General features: G+C 48.0%; 1 protein-coding gene across 2 annotated transcripts in view; it reads left to right on the top strand.

Moving 5' to 3' along the window:
• Nucleotides 1-16,987, top strand: part of LOC106814346 (tRNA-splicing ligase RtcB homolog) — a 39,215-nt gene that overhangs the window by 7,578 nt on the left and 14,650 nt on the right. For both annotated transcript variants that reach the window (XM_014818646.1, XM_014818647.1), the window contains exons 6-9: nt 1,349-1,455; nt 4,908-5,067; nt 7,693-7,868; nt 10,155-10,343. In XM_014818646.1, coding sequence (XP_014674132.1) covers nt 1,349-1,455; nt 4,908-5,067; nt 7,693-7,868; nt 10,155-10,343 — 632 coding nt within the window. The remainder of the gene's footprint in view (nt 1-1,348; nt 1,456-4,907; nt 5,068-7,692; nt 7,869-10,154; nt 10,344-16,987) is intronic.

Below are 16,987 nucleotides of genomic sequence, written 5' to 3'. Positions count from 1 at the left end.
TGCACCGTCGCTGAGAGAGGGTAGGTGGCGCCTGCACCATCGCTGAGAGAGGGTAGGTGGCGCTGGCACCGTCGCTGAGAGAGGGTAGGTGGCGCCTGCACCGTCGCTGAGAGAGGGTAGGTGGCGCCTGCACCGTCGCTGAGAGAGGGTAGGTGGCGCCTGCACCGTCGCTGAGAGAGGGTAGGTGGCGCCTGCACCGTCACATCACGCTCGCACGATCGCTCTGCCATCACGTTTGTTGCTCTGTCTCGCTCGCCTTTGCTCATTGTCTCGATTGCGATCGTGCTTCCCTCGCTAGAGAATGCTGCGTAGAGTGCTCGCCGAGAGAGGCTAGGGGCATATTTGTTTGGTCGGATCCACGGATCTCGATCCACTGGATCCGTGGATCTGACTGTTTGTTTGGTCGGATCCACGGATCTCGATCCACCGAACCTGACCCTGCTAGTGAGGTGGATTCGAAGGGGATCCAATATGGCGGCCCGCGCCTCAGCCAATCACAGCTTGTTCTTTGCTTTAAACCATCCCGTGATAGGTCAGAGCGAAACGCGAACCATTGAAAGTGAGTTTGTATTTGTTTGAGGCGATCTGGATCAAGTGATCCTGATGAGACGGATTCGTTCCAAACAAACGCGCCCTATGTCATCACGCTGCGTCTTGCTGCGTCGCACCCTGCCATGACAGTCGCCACGTCGTGCCTGCGCCACGCTGCCCCCCGTCATGCTCACGCCCACGCTCTCTTACTGATGCTTACAGACATCCCTCACTACACCTTGCTTGACACTGTCTTCTCGGCAACCTTACTGACGCTCGCACACATCCCTCACTGCACCTTGTGTTACACTGCCTTCTCAGCACCTTACCGTGACGTACTCGAAGCAAATACATATATGAATCACTCTCATCTGAGCAATATGCAATATGAACACACATGATTCTGTGTAATCACTATGAATTCGGGCGGCATGTTTGTTTTGGGTGGATAATACGATCCGGATCACATGGATCCAGTGGCGCTGCAGATCACGAATTGTTGACCCTGCTGGCGAGGTTTTTATAGTACGCATCCATATTGGGATCCAATATGGCGGCATGCAACTCTGCCGATCCCTGCTTGTTGTTAGTTGTTAACTATCCTATGGTAGCTCACAGCGAAACGTGATTGGGGTAGCTCATTATTTGCGTTCGCTTGCGTAGTACAGTATCGAATAACGCAGATCAGACTGACCCCATCCCGAACAAACGATCCTTACATGTACGGTAAACTCTAGTTAACAGTGCGTGTAATAGTATATTGCACGGTGATGTAGTGTTGTTGCGAGTTTGTTCTCACCCTTGCGTTGCTGCGTAGGTTACGCGTGGGCGGAAGACAAAGAACATTGTGAGGAATACGGCCGGATGCTGAATGCTGATCCGTCAACAGTCAGCACTAAAGCGAAGAAACGTGGCTTGCCCCAGGTACGCTAGTTTTATACCCACACACGCCTCTCTCCATCAAAGGCATTTTAGCATCTCCCTGCTCCCTCCATTATACATGCTGTTACAGGCCTCCCTCCCTCCTCCCTCCATCACACATGATGTTACAGGCCTCCCTCCTTCCTCCCTCCACCATACATGCTGTTACAGGCCTCCCTCCTTCCTCCCTCCACCATACATGCTGTTACAGGCCTCCCTCCCTCCTCCCTCCACCATACATGCTGTTACAGGCCTCCCTCCCTCCTCCCTCCACCATACATGCTGTTACAGGCCTCCCTCCCTCCTCCCTCCATCATACATGCTGTTACAGGCCTCCCTCCCTCCTTCCCTCCACCATACATGCTGTTACAGGCCTCCCTCCCTCCTCCCTCCACCATGCATGCGTATATAAGGTTTCCCTCCTCCCTATATCATATAACTTGGTATAGGGCTATTAGAGAGTACTTAAGTGGCATCCTATTTCCTACAGCGAAGAATGGTATGGAGGGAGTTTTTGTGTCACTTTACGCTGGTGACGTCACGGTGACACTCGTGGCATGGTGTGGCGAGAGTTTGTCAATGTGTATCACGTTACGCTTGTAACACACAAGTGGCATTGTACGAAGGAATAAGCAAAAATCTAAAAAAAAAAAAGAAAAAAGAAATTAGTGTAGCTGCTGATCTCCCATAGCGCTTAAATAGGATATCGGCAAACAAAGGTGCAAAGACGGAGTGGAAAAAATAATTAATTTAATTGTCATGTGATCCAAAATGCAAGCAGACACGTACACGCTGATTAACTTGCCGCACATGTGCCAACATTTCAACGCACGGGAAAGTGATATTTGCTGTCGTAATGAGGATTGAAACCGTAAACTGATGATTTTAAACGTGTGCACGGTTTAGCAAACAACGACTGACAAAACACGGGCTTACAGTCATCGTGTAATGCACGCTGCTACGCGGAGGCTCAATTGTTATCATCAGCTATATATTACACGTGGATTTTCCGTCACGAATATTCATTCTGACTAGGTGAAAAAATGTTGAAAACACAAAAATCGAACGAGTAGGACAATAGTCCCTCCGGGGAGCGTAGGAAGCAGAGAACGGATTACATTAATATGCTCGCACAAATCCGCGGCACATGTAGGCAGCTGTATTTGCCGTAAGATGTGTGCGAAACGTGGATGCGATGTAGGCGCGCGCAGTTGTGCGGGTTCCCACGCGTAGCAAGCGAGGTGGGATGACAATCCCACGCAACAAAGTATGGAAGACCTGAGACGACATGCGACATTTTGAGTTTCCGAGTTTCTGAATTTCCCATCAATATATATAAAGTGTTGAGAGAGTCGTAAAAAATGTTTGAAGTCCAAAAATGAACACACTGCGCATGCGTTATTCCGTGACATTAAAGTCAGTTTAAATTTAGAATTGCCTACCGTGAGATTAAATGTGTGTTATTTTTATCAGAAAAATACAATTTGAATTTAAAGTCCCCTACCGTGAGAATAAATGTGTGTTGTTTTAAGCGGGAAAGAACAATGTAAATTTAGAATCCCTTACCATGAGAGTAAATGTGAGCCTTTTTAAGCGCGATAGCATAATTCAAATTTAGAATCCCCTATACCGTGAGAGTAAATGTGTGTTCTATTAAGCGGAAAAGCATAGGGCCTAATTTAAATTTAGAATCTCCGTCATAACGCATGCGCCATGTGTCTGTTTTCGACTTAAAAACATTTCTCAATGCATGTTCTCACGTGTTTACATTCTTCCCTGTGTGACTCTTGCTTGACCTCTATCTCCAGTCTATATATATAAAGTTGTTCAGCCGAATTAGTTCGTACTCGCATAACTAGAGAACTCAGCAGCCTAGAGGAAAACGACTAACTTCAGAATCAGCACGTCTGGGAGGTTTTAAAAATTTTAAAAAGTTTAAAAGTTAAAAATTCATAAAAATTCTATTCATCAATAGATGGCGGTGCATACAGATTAACATCATGTACGTGTGAATCCATGGGTATACCCTTAACGGTGCAGTGGCCTAATCGCTAGAATATCCGTCTCCTACACCGGGATTCCGGGTTTGAGTCCCAGCTGGGGAACTTATTTTCCACTTTTTTCCATTTTTTTCCTTTACATTATTAGTATGTATTATTTTAAATTTTTTTACTTTTTATTTTTTATATTTAATGTCTTTTATCTTTTTATTTCTTATTATTTTTTACTGTTTGAGATGGGATAGGATGGCATGGGATGGCATGAGATGGGATGAGATGGAATATGGGATGGGATGGGATGCGGTGCGATGGGATGGGATGGGATGGCATGGAATGGGATGGATGCATGGACCAGGATGCATGGATAGATAGATAGTTAGATTTTGTTGGGTATTTTCTATTCAACGAAGCGGTCACCAACTGAGTAATGCCACTGATTTCCCCGGGCAACGCCGGGTATCCCGCTAGTACTATATACGATACGAAATTCAGAAACTCGAAAACTGAAACTCAAAAAGTCGTATGTCGTTTCAGGGCTTCCATAACATGTTGTTAGCAGCGTGCGCACGACCGCGCAGTTTTTGCGCAGATGTTGCCTCGATCCGTCTCCGGAGATGTTTTGCGCAGAGCGTGTCGTTTTCGGTGCTTTGTTTAGATTTATTTGAAGTGTAGAAGTTACGAGCACTGACAGTATAGCTCACAGATAGTGTGATTCGTGAATAGTTTGTCGCTATAGACTACTAAATCAATCGCTGCGTTTTGCTAATTCACGCTTTCTAACACAAGATTTATATGTTAGTAGTGATATGTCATATATCTGGTGCATGTGGCGTGATGTGTGTGCGTGCATAATTGTGCGCGTGCGTGATTGCTTGCTTGTGGCTGACTGTAAAATGTGTTAGAATTGTGTTTATTGTCTTTCATTGGTACTTCCCCATATCACAGCGGTTGATTAATTTTACATATGTTGGAGAGTCCTGCTTGTAGATTAGTTTATAACAGCCTCGCGACCGATAATAAGTTGCATTTACTAAAATATTATTCTGTCTCTCAGTTTACACACTCACCCACCTCTTTCTCTATCTATATTTCTCTCTCTCTCTCTCTTTCTGTCTGTCTCTCTTTTTCTAACCTTCTCTTCCTATCCCCTTCTCTCTCTGTTATCTCTCTTTCTTTCTCACTCTCTCCCTGCCCCCTATCTCTCTTTCTCTCTCTCGCTCTTTCTCTGTCTCTCTCTCTCGTTTTCTTTTACATTCTTTTCTTCTTGATATTCCTCTCTTTCTCTGTCCCTTTTTCTTTCTTTCCATCTCTTTCTCTTTATCTCTCCCTCCCTCTGTGCGTGTCTTTCTCTTTTTTTCTCCCTTATGATCTATCTCTTTCCCATCGCATCACAATCCCCGCTGCGATCTACGATGATGTTAACACGGTGCTTCCCGTTGCCGTGACGATGTGAAGCTGGGAACGCTGGGCGCGGGCAACCACTACGCCGAGGTGCAGGTCGTCGACGAGATCTACAACAAGGATGCTGCGCGCAAGATGGGCATCGAGTTTCCCGGCCAGGTCTGCGTGATGATCCACAGCGGCAGCCGCGGATTCGGCCACCAGGTGGCGACAGGTGACGTGCGATTCGATGACTTGAATGTTGCGCGAAATGATTTCCCGACTGCGATGAACTCTACGATGACTACTGACGAAAGTGATTTTCGCGAAATGAAAACACGCGGCGTGTTTCCGCGTGTTTTCGGTGGCTCTGCGAATTTCCTCGATTTTTTGGCAGTCCCCTGCATCGACCCTGTGAAATGTCTAACGTCGATGAGGGTTTAGAATATAAGTGCGTGTGTTTATTAAGAGAAGCTACTTAATGACCCTCATCACGATCATCAAGGTCATCAAGTTTGCTATTTTATTAATGAAAGCAAGCCTTGAAGGAAATGTAGTCCCCCAAACAGGTACGCAAAACAGAAATGAGTGAATATGTTTTTTTATTGAAAGGATAAAGATTTCCGACTCATTGGAATGAGAGCAGGTGGCTAATATAAATGTTGGATTTACAAGGATTCAGTTGTTTATTATACTGATTATGCATAGACTGACAGAGAATGATAGATCTCTCTCTAGATAGAGATATCTCTAGAGGATATGGGGAATGACTGAGGTTTTCCTCTGTAGTATACTGATAAACATGCTAAACCACCTGGTGCACCTAATTAATTAAAATGTCAAATTCGAAAATAGTGATCAAAGTTCCCTAAAAAAATTTTGACAAAATTTTCTAACCTCAAACTGAGGTGACGTTGAAAGCTGTGACGTGTCTAACAATCACACATCATCAAAGGCATGTCAGAGCGTCCAGACGTCCCCACCACCCGGACTGCCGAGACGAAAATGCATCACTGCACTCGGCAGCTTGCTTCTAAAATGGTTCACCGTGTGTGTGCGTGTGCGTGTGCGTGTGCGAGTGCGTGTGCGTGTGTGTGCGTGCGCGTGCGCGTGTGCGTGTGCGTGTGTGGTGTGCGTGTGCGTGCGTGTGCGTGTGTGTGTGTGTGCGTGTGTGTGCGTGTATGCGTCGTGTTTGTGGGTGCGTGCATGTGCGCATACATGTGTGCGTTCCTGCATGTGCGTGGGTGTGCATGTGAGTCTGCGTGTGTGCGTGTGCGTGTGCGTGTGCGTGTGGGCGTGTGTGTGCGTATGTGTGCGTGTATGCGTCGTGTTTGTGGGTGCGTGCATGTGCGTGCGTGTGCGTGTGAGTCTGCGTGTGTGCGTGTGCGTGCGCGTGCGCGTGCGTGCGTGCGTGTGTGTGTGTGTGTGTGCGTGTGTGTGCGTGCATGCGTCGTGTTTGTGGGTGCGTGCATGTGCGCATACATGTGTGCGTTTCTGCATGTGCGTGCGTGTGCGTGTGCGTGTGAGTCTGCGTGTATGCGTATGCGTGTGCGTGTGCGTGTGGGTGTGTGTGCGCGTGTGTGTGCGCGCGCGCGTGTGTGTGTGTGTGTGTGTGTGGGCGTGTGTGTGTGCGTGTGTGTGCGTGTGTGCGCGTGTATGCGTCGGGTTTGTGGGTGCGTGCATGTGCGCATGAATACATGTGTGCGTTCCTGCATGTGCGTGCGTGTGCGTGTGAGTCTGCGTTTGTGCGTGTGCGTGTGCGTGTGTGGTGTGTGTGTGCGTATGTGGTGTGTGCGTGTGTGTGTGCGTGTGCGTGTGTTGCGAAACGTTCTCTATGGGTATGTTTATTTTTGCATTCGACACATTTCTCTTCAGTAAACATACCGTAGCTATGCAATTCCTGTTTTCATTGCCGAAGTCTTTCACGCTATGCTTATTATGTTGTCTTTTTTTAAACTCATTATTCAAGTAGCATTTCTTATTCTCTTCTTCCTTCCGTAGCGTGAACATATGCTATTATGGTCGCAAAAGCAATCCAGGCAACGTATATATATGATTACGCATAGACTGATTGATATATATATATATATATATATATATATATATATATATATATATATCCATTTGTCTCTCTCCCGTGGATGACTCGTTGAGGCGTCAACATGCTCGCGCGTGCGTGCGTGACGTCGTTGCTTATACCGTGTGATCGCAGCATTGGGCAGTGGCCCGTGATAACTGATATGCCTTAACGCTTTAGTAGACACGCAGGCGACGGATAGTCTGCACGAACATTAACGATCACGCCAGGCTTCTTGCCACGTGTGGAAGCAGAAAAAGTTGACTCTAGAGGTTCTTTCGTTCGCCTCTCTTGTCTCTCTCCTATGTCATATGTCCTCCTTTCATTTTTCTTCCTTCGTATTTTTCTCATCCCACCCTTCTGTCGCCACTTCTATTTGGTCCCCATACGTCACCCCCCCCTCCTTTCTCGTTATCTCTCCTATATCTCTGTCTCCCCATTACTTCCACTCTTATCTTTTTCTCTCGCCCCTGACTTACCACTGTCCCTATCTCCACTCCCCTTTATGTAAGAGCTGGTGCTACCATTTTCCTACAGCCCCCCAGCTCCTTTCCAGTCTCCCTATGTACTTCATTCTTACACCCTGGTCTTCTTCCCTCTCCCCCCATCTCATGACTTCCCATCTCCCGATTCTCCCCTCTCCTTTCTGCTCTTTCCTCTCCCTCTCTTCCCTAACCTTCTCTTTTCTTTCCCTTCACTCTTTTATTGCACGTCATGTTGCCCATGTGTCATTGTAATTTTCATTGTCATTGTCACTGTCATTGCGTTGTTGTGTACTTACAGATGCCCTGGTTGCTATGGAGAGAGCCATGAAGAGGGATAAGATACAGGTCAATGACCGGCAGCTGGCGTGTGCGCGCATTGCCTCTAAGGAGGGCCAGAACTATCTGAAGTCAATGGCAGCCGCCGCTAATTTTGCCTGGGTCAACCGCAGCAGTATGACCTTCCTCACACGCCAGGTAACTGTTAGCGAATCCGTGATTAGAATTAATACACGGATTAGATTAGATATCTACTCTGTGGAGTAACATAACTTCTTGTCTTGTGCTAAGTGAGAGAACAGGTGGATTAGGCAGGCGAGGTGAGAACGTGCGAGTGTGTGGGCGTGGTCGTGGTGACCGTGCCTGCACACGCAGCTCGGTTAGCTATCAGCGCGAGAATACTATGATTATTGATTCCAAGCCCGTCGCTTTCTCTCGTCCCCTGCATTCATTCCCCGCAATAAATCTACTTGCGGCAGCATCGCTCGGGGAGTGCTAACAAAGGCTAACGACGGCCTGACCATGCGTGACACATCGCATCACACTACGTGGAGGGCTAGAAATGAACATTTGAACGGACTCCCTGCCTTCAAAAAGAGTCCGTCGCAAAATGAGGGAGTTCGCAGTCTGAAGTTCAAAACTAAAGCATAACAACAATAATGCATGCGCGTATCTTGAAGGTTCGTGCGGTGCACGTCTGCCAAATTTTCTTTGGACATTTGCTGGAAAAATACGGTAATTCCGCGAAGCCGTGCTTTGGAACGAACTAGTTAGTATAGCAGAATTTTCAGGGAGTTACACGGACTCCTGCATATGTCAAATCAGGGAGTCGGACAGTAAATCAAGGAGTATTTGACTCCGGACTCGCGCTCGCGTTACTTGTATTGCGCGTGAGCGGTGATGCTTAACGAGCGAGGTGGTTTAACGAGCGAGGTGGTCGCCCCGCTGTGCTGCACTCGCAGCATATGACGTCTGTAGGTAATCACTCGGCAGAGGCTGCGCTAGCATCCCTGACTTCGCACCGCTTCCTCATCCTCTGCATTAGTTCGCTGCGTGTCAGTAATCACGGCAACTCTGTCTCTCTATGTCTCTCCTCTCTCCCTCTCTATCTCCTTCTCTCTCCCTCTCTCTCGCTCTCCCACCCACACACTCGCCTTCCCTCTTGCTGTCCATCCCTCCCCTTCTCTCTATATCTCTCTACATCTCTTTCTCCCGTTTTCACATGTACCCTGCCAATGACCTCGATGTCGACGCTTGAGTATGCCAGGGTGATTATTGTTATGGCTGCGGAGAGCGAGTGAATGATGCGGACTGCAGCATGCGGCGATGGGGGGCAGTGGTAGACATGCAGCATGCGGCGATGGGGGGCAGTGGTAGAGGTGCAGCATGCGGCGATGGGGGGCACGGGGGTGGTAGAGGTGGCGGTCGCGAAGGCGATTGGGGGGGCACGTGGAATGAGGGTGCAAGCTGCGGCGATGGCGGCCGTGCAAGTGGTAGAGGTGCGCAGCCTGCGGCGATGCGGGGGCGGTCGGTAGAGGTGAGCATGCGGTGATGGGAGGGGCAGTGCAGAGGTGCAGATGCCCGGTGATGGCGGGCGGCAGTAGGTAGAGGGTGCAGATGCTGCAGATGGGGGGCAGTGGGTAGAGGATGGGCCGGTTGCGGCGGAAGGCGCAGTTGATGAGGAGAGAGACAGCGGTCAGGGAGACACGGTGGAGAGAGGTAGTATAACATGATGTGCGCCGAAGCATTTAAGAATACGAGGGTTCGGTTGAAAGAGTAACGATATGACACAATGAGGTAATTGGTGTGGTTTAGGTTTGATAACTAGATTGTAAGAGTCACGTTAATTGATACGTCACGATATTTTTCATGGTGAATTGTAAAAAAAAAAATTGAATTAAAAGTAGAACAATAGGTATAAAATATATCCTCACTATCACTTGATAAATGTTTTTAGTTTGGTTAAATTCGCAAAAATCTAGACGATTTCGGTAATTTCTAGTCTCGTCTAACCTATTCCACAGTATTTGTGCAGATATGCGTCATCTGTTTTCTCCACGGCAATTAGGTCTATAGAAGAGGTATATAAGCTGAAGTACAGAAACACTAATTGTTTTTCTACATTTTATTGTTGTCAATTAACACACAAATTAATACTTGATGGTGCTAAAATTGGTGACTATGAGGTTTAATTGAAGGTGAGAATAAGCGTGTTGGGGTATATGCTCAGGTAGGATGATATTTATGGCTGATCTGGCTGATGGTACCAGACAAGTGGTATGCTCTCGCTAGATGATATTTATTGCCGACCTATGATGGTACCAGACAAGTGGTATGCTCTCGCTAGATGATATTTATTGCCGACCTATGATGGTACCAGTCAGTGGTATGCTGTCGCTAGATGATATTTATTGCCGACCCGCAACGGTACCTGACTAACGGTGGTTCTCTACGCTGTAGTCACATGATGCTTTTTCTTCGCAGGCCTTCGCGAAGCTGTTTACGACGACCCCTGATGACCTTGACATGCACATCATCTACGACGTGTCGCACAACATTGCCAAGGTCGAGGAGCACATGGTTGATGGCCACCAGAAGACTCTGCTTGTTCACAGGAAAGGAGCGACGCGAGCGTTTCCGCCGCATCATCCTCTTATCCCGGTCGACTATCAGGTGCGTTTCCTGTCTCGCTCTCCTCCTCTTATTCCTATTATCTTGTTATCCAAGCACCCATTCTTCCTGAGCCCGTCGCCACCACCTCACCTCCATCCCTCCGTCCGAATCACCCCCACCACCACCACCTCACCCACATCCCTCTGTCCGAATCACCTCCACCACCACCTCACCCCATCCCTCCATTCCACTCACCTTCACCACCACCTCACCCCCATCCCTCCATCCCACTGACATCCACCACCACCACCACTACCTCATGCCCTCACCCCCTCACCCCCTCACACCCTCACTCCCTTCACCCCCTCATCCCCTCACCCCAACCATCCCCTCACCCCCTCATCCCACCACCCTCTCATCCCCTAACCCCAACCATCCACTATTACCCTCATCTCCTCACCCCCTCATCCCCTCATCCCACCACCCCCTCATAATCCCACCCCAACCATCCCCTCACCCCTCACCCCCTCATACCCTCATCTCCTCACCCCCTCATCCCCTCATCCCACCACCCCCTCATAATCCCATTATCCCTTTCAATCGCCGTCGGATAACGGCTGAGGTAGTAAAGTTTGTGATCGGCTGAATATAGCGGAACTGCTGCATGTCGTAACGCGTCAGTGCTCATCATAATTACGGTCAGATTCCAAACGTTTAACAACATGATTGCATGTAAAATTATCATCTGTGCTAGTCGTGGGTAACAATGGATTTAATTACAGGGTTATGATCATGCGACTCGTAGTCAAGTGAATTAAAAGCTTAAATTACTGGGTAATGGTTATAAAATTCTAGATTCCCCATCGTCCTAATTATCTTTGATCGGCAGATAAAGTCTAATATTTATGAATATAATTATAATTTGTTAGTTTAATTATTCATTAATTGATGCATATTAAGAGCCGGGGCATCTTCAAAGAATCTGAAATTTCTCTAAATCATATGAAAGTAATTTCTAGGTTCTATTAATAGATTCGGTGTGAATTTAATGCATACTATAATCTGATATAGAGAATAATGTATTCAGGATTTTATGGGTGAATTCATTTTTATTGTCACTGTTGGCGTTGTTGTGAACGCAGTAAGAGACTGTATGAATGGAGAAAGGGAGAGAGACGAAAAGGGGAGAATGAGAGAGAATAAGAGAAGGAGATTGAAAGAGATGAGAGTGGGGAGGAGGAAAAGAAAAAGTAGAAAAGGAAAGGTCGCTATCATCGTATACATTTGGACATTTGTGCGGAAGAAAAACACAGAATGATTTCGAAAAGCAATCAGAAAAGGATCATGTGTAATATACCTGCCGCAATGTAATGTAGCTTGGTGACAAAACTGCGTATGAAAGTGTTCAGCATAGCGGGGTGAACAGCCAGGAGGGATCAATTGATAGTATCTATGAACGGAAATACGTATAGCCTACAGTACAATATAAATGTACAGCATACAAGGTATTATTCTTATATCAATGTGTGTGCGTGCGTGCGTGCGTACGTGTGTGCAGTGCTTTTAAGCTTGTGTGTGTGTGTGTGTGTGTGCGTATGTGTGTGTGTGCGTGCGTGCGTGCGTGCGTGCGTCATGCATTCGTACGTGTCTGCGGTGCTTTTAAGCTACATACTACTGCTATGGTAGAGAACAGCAGTACAGCATGCACCTGGCAGTACATATATATATATAAATATATATATCAGGAGTTAATAATGACAAATTTATGTTTTGTTATTATTAACTCCTGATATATATGTATATATAAAAATATGTTCACTGCTAACTTTGTGTAGCATCTTCTTAAAGGGACAGTAGCCTCTAGGATTTTACTGCATACAACTGTACTTACTGTATAACAAATCGTCTATACCCACACGTATTTGTTACCAGATACATAATTTAATTGTTATAATTAATTACACATCAACGCTACTAAATTTGAACGGCGCCATGACACCCGCGACCGTGCTGCCACCCCGAAAAAGTTGCGTATTTGACAATTTATTTTGCACGTTACAGACCGAGGGCTAATCACAAAAGTGCAATTATATTTATACCTAAATGCTATTTAACCGAACGATATTCATTTTAAGGGAGGCAATTTATCCATATTAATACTTGAAACTATCATGCATCGTTGTATAAGATATATAGCATATCCTTTTGCTTTTAAATGAAAGCAATAAGAAACACCCTCGTCTTAGCCCTTGCTGGAATAGAGTTGGTTTTACGCAACGTGTATCAATCGTTGCGCTTTTGACTGGCGCCTCGGACGCGTCGCCGTTCGCTCAGATGCAAACTGTAGTCCGTTAGCTTTGTAAAACATTTAAAAAAAAATATCTACTATCGGTTGATTGAACCATGAAACCTTTTATGTAGCCGTAATTATATAACCTAAATTAGCTGAAAATAACGCCTAAATAGCCTAGAGTAAACTCTGCGCCTTTAACAAAACAGCTTTATATAATCTATACAATGGCATAACAACATGCTCAACCAGCAAACTAATCTACGTGGGGAGAAACTCAAAGTAAAGTTTGCCCCCGTTAGAGGCTGTTAGGCTTTCTTCTTTACACATATATATATAAAATTAGTATGTTGTGTGTCGATGTGTGGCGTGCGTGGGTGCGGCTGCGTGCGTGCCTTGTGCGTCGCGTGCGTGCGTGCTGTGCTGTACTGATGTGCATGCATGTGTATTGTATAATCTACAAGTGTGTGTTTTCAGCTGAACAGGCCAGCCGGTGCTTCATTGGGGAACGACTGCGTACATGCAGCTACTGCTCAACCCGGCACAGACGCGGATTGAAGGAGACGTTCGGCCGACCTGTCACGGAGCCGTGAGGTGGCGAGTAGCATATCAAAGATAGAGATAGGAGATAGGGATATGTGAGGTCGCAGATATCAGATATTAGCGCATTGAGATAGGATAGAATAGAATTAGAGATAGAGAGGATATGGGATTAGGGTATACAGATTAGAGATAGAGATAGAGAGACAGTCTCGCGCAAGCCGCGGCACGATTCGATTGCAATGCGCAGCACCACATTGCATCAACCTGGGGGCCGTTCTCACAAAAGAAAATTAGTTCTAACATGTAGTAAACGCGGGTTGCCAGAAAGCTATCGTATGGTTACGGAGAACGCGGAAAGATCCTCGGGAAATCCTTATTTTTCGCTGCTCACATTACGCAGAGCCCGACCTTCTTGCTAACTTTAATATAACACGTTTACGGGTAAGACAGTACAATTATAGTGAGTATTTATTTTATAATACTAAGGATAAAATGTGTGTTTTTCGTGGATAGTCTTGTCAAAACTATTAATTATCTATCTGCATCGTAAACATAAACAAACATTTACAAATGGCGCGATGTTTTCTTGTTTGAGATATTTTGACGAAGGTCACGACTCTTGCCCCAGCTCTGCGGCTCGTTACAGCGTCAGAATTATGTCTCTGTTGTGCGAATAAATTCAAGACAGTGTCGTTTTTCATCAAATCATTATTTATTTGTGGTTACCTATCAGTGATATGCAATCAATTACTGTGTGCTATCAATAAATGTGTACTGAACCTTGAGTTTTGTGATCGATTCTCATCCAATCAGCACCTTGTTGACAATCAAATTTATGAAGTTCCTTGTTATCGTGAGTTTTCTCATAGCTGTGATGTTTCCTGTCAATCTGCTATTCTCTTACGCGTGTGTTTCTGAGCAACGCGCCCCCTGGCCCCCGCACAACATCGCAGCAACCTGCCCGGCGCGACTAGCTGCCTACTCTAACCTTGAGGACACACGCCACCTGAATCGTGCCTGCGTGTGACACACTCTAATAGCCAGTCGCGCTGCATAGGAACATTTCTAAAGGCCGATGGCTTGGCAACTGGAGTTGCACGGAGTGCGAGGGTTGTCTGGGAGTGCAATGATTAAATGTATAACCAGCCCGTTGCTTGACCGGCCTAGCAGCAATATATCATCGTGAGGGCAGGTGGTGTGGTCTTCGGCGCTCACACTCAGTGGTTCGTCCAAGCTTTTTCACTTTATAGGCATGGCGGAGGCTGCCTTTACAGTCTCTAGTTTTTAGCATTTTTAGCATTTCTTTAGCTAATTTTTAGCCACGGCGCGGCGGCTATGATATTTAGAGTGGCGGTTGCATTTTAGATATGGCTGCCGACTCTTGCTCAACTTGACCGATTACTGATCCCCTCAATCTACGTGCTGATGAGCCCTTCTAATGAGATTACGTCTCATCATTTAATTATCGTCATTTTGCTAAGGTCAATACTAATTCACTCGTCTGCCTGACTAGCTCATGCTGATTTGCCCTCGGCTCACGTGAAGGTGCCGCCTACAACGCACAACCTTCCGAGTTAGCCCTTTGCCCCCGCCGTTTCTCGCCATTTACCTCTTTCAAATCGTACGCTGTTTACGAATCTCCATTCGCTTGGATTTCCCCGCGAGCTCTGCCCACTTTAAAATATAGTGCATAGCCTTGCGGCAGTGGTAATCCTGAGTTGTACGCAAAGGGGCACTGCATGCAGTCTTGTTTCGCCCGCTTGCCCCGTTGCGCCTTTCTGATGTCACGATTCGGCCAGCTCTGTGTGTTGTGTCGTTGCCAGGCTTCCGGGCGTACTGCGTGCAAAGTCGCGCAGGAACCTGGATTACATGGAGGTACTGTGAAGAAACTGGAGGGCAAAGGGCAATTCGCATTTCCGCGTAGCGCCTCGCCAAGCTCGTCATGGATGGAGGCCCGCCGGAATCGTACAAGAACGTCACCGACGTCGTCGACACGTGTAGCACCCTTAACATACTCGGCGCGCTCCGTGCTCCGCGCTCGTAAGCACACGCACGCCACAAATGCACACGCACTGCACACGTGGATCACAAACAAAGCAAGCACGCCTTGGACGCCCACACTACACGCGCCGCACATGCACACGCTGATGCACACGTGCCACACAACACAAGACGCAAGAGCGCGCTCTGCACGCAACGCACACACAGGGCGCAGCTATGCAGCACGGTGCACACAACACAAGCAAGCACGCTTGCACGCACGCACACCACCCACGGCCACACATTGGACACACGCACGCACACAGACACAAAACACAAGCAATAGCACACACACGCAGCGCACACATGCACACCGTGTACACCAAAACACAAGCAAGGCACCGGCGACATGCCACAACGCACGCACACGTGCCACACAAAACACAATGCTAGCACGGCTTGCAGGCACACTACATGCCAACGCACGCAGAACGTGCACAAAACACAAGCAAAGCACGCTGGCACGCGCCACCACATCACACCACACGATGCACAGGCACGCACAAGTGCCACAAAACACAAGCAAGCAGCTTGCCACGCACCCACGACACGTGGCACATGCCACGCAACGCAACACGGTGCACACAAACACAGCAAGACACGCTTGCACGCACACACACACACCGTGGCACCAGGCAGCACACAGCACGCACACTTGTGCACACAAACACAAGAAAGCAACGCATTGCAGCACGACACACACACGCACAATGCCACGTGCACACAACACAACGCAAGCACGCTTGTTCGGACGCACACACACGGTGCAACATGCACACGCATGCACACGTGCACGACAAACAAAGCAAAGCACGCTTGCTCAACCGCACACACACCACACACGTCACCAATGCCATGCAACGCACGCACCGTGCACCCACAACACACAAATGCCCCGCTTAGCACGCAGCCGCACACACCACCGCCACATGCACACGCAACGCACCAAACACAAGCAACGCACGCTTGCACGCACACACCAACGTGCACATGCACGCACCGCCACCCCACTACACACAAGCAACGCCCACAGGCGTGCGACCCACCTACACAACGCCCACAGCACCGCTTGCACGCATGCACCACAACCGCAACGTCGCACACGACACACCACACGCGACACACAGCAAGCACACCAAGCACTGCACACATCGCACACGTGTACACATAACACAAGCAAGCACGCTACGCCGCCACACACAAGCACGCGCACAAGCACGCGCACATGGCCACACGTGGACACAAACACAAGCAAGCACTCTGCCACGCAACGGCACACACACGGCACACATGCACACGCACGCACACAAACAAAACACAAAGGCACAAGCACCAACACAAGCGCGCCACGACCATCACGTGTACACAAACACAAGCAACGGCAGGCTTGCACGGCACGCACACAGCACGGCGCACGATGCACACGCATCGCCACACGTGCCAAACACCAAGCAAGCACGCTAGCACGCGAACACAAGCACGGCGCACACATGCACGAACGCACCCGCACACGTGCACGACAAACAACAAGCTAGCACGCTTGCACGCACACCACCATGCACACGCACCGCGCGACAACGTGCACACAACCAAGCAAAGCACGCTTGCACGCACGCACACACACGCACATACATGCCCGCACGCCACACGTGGCACAACAAACACAAGCAATGCACCTTGCACCGCACACACAAGCACGCGCACATGCACACCAACGCACACGTGCACCACATAAACACAAGCGAAGCAGCGCTTTGAACACCCACACACAAGCACGCGCACATGCAACACGTGGCACAAAACAACGCAAGCACGTCTTGCCCGCACCACA

The sequence above is a fragment of the Priapulus caudatus genome, unplaced genomic scaffold (assembly GCF_000485595.1).
Source record: "Priapulus caudatus unplaced genomic scaffold, Priapulus_caudatus-5.0.1 Scaffold910, whole genome shotgun sequence".
Classification (NCBI taxonomy): domain Eukaryota; kingdom Metazoa; phylum Priapulida; class Priapulimorpha; order Priapulimorphida; family Priapulidae; genus Priapulus; species Priapulus caudatus.
Note: the sequence above shows the minus strand (reverse complement) of the source record. Positions and strands in the feature narration are given on the sequence as shown.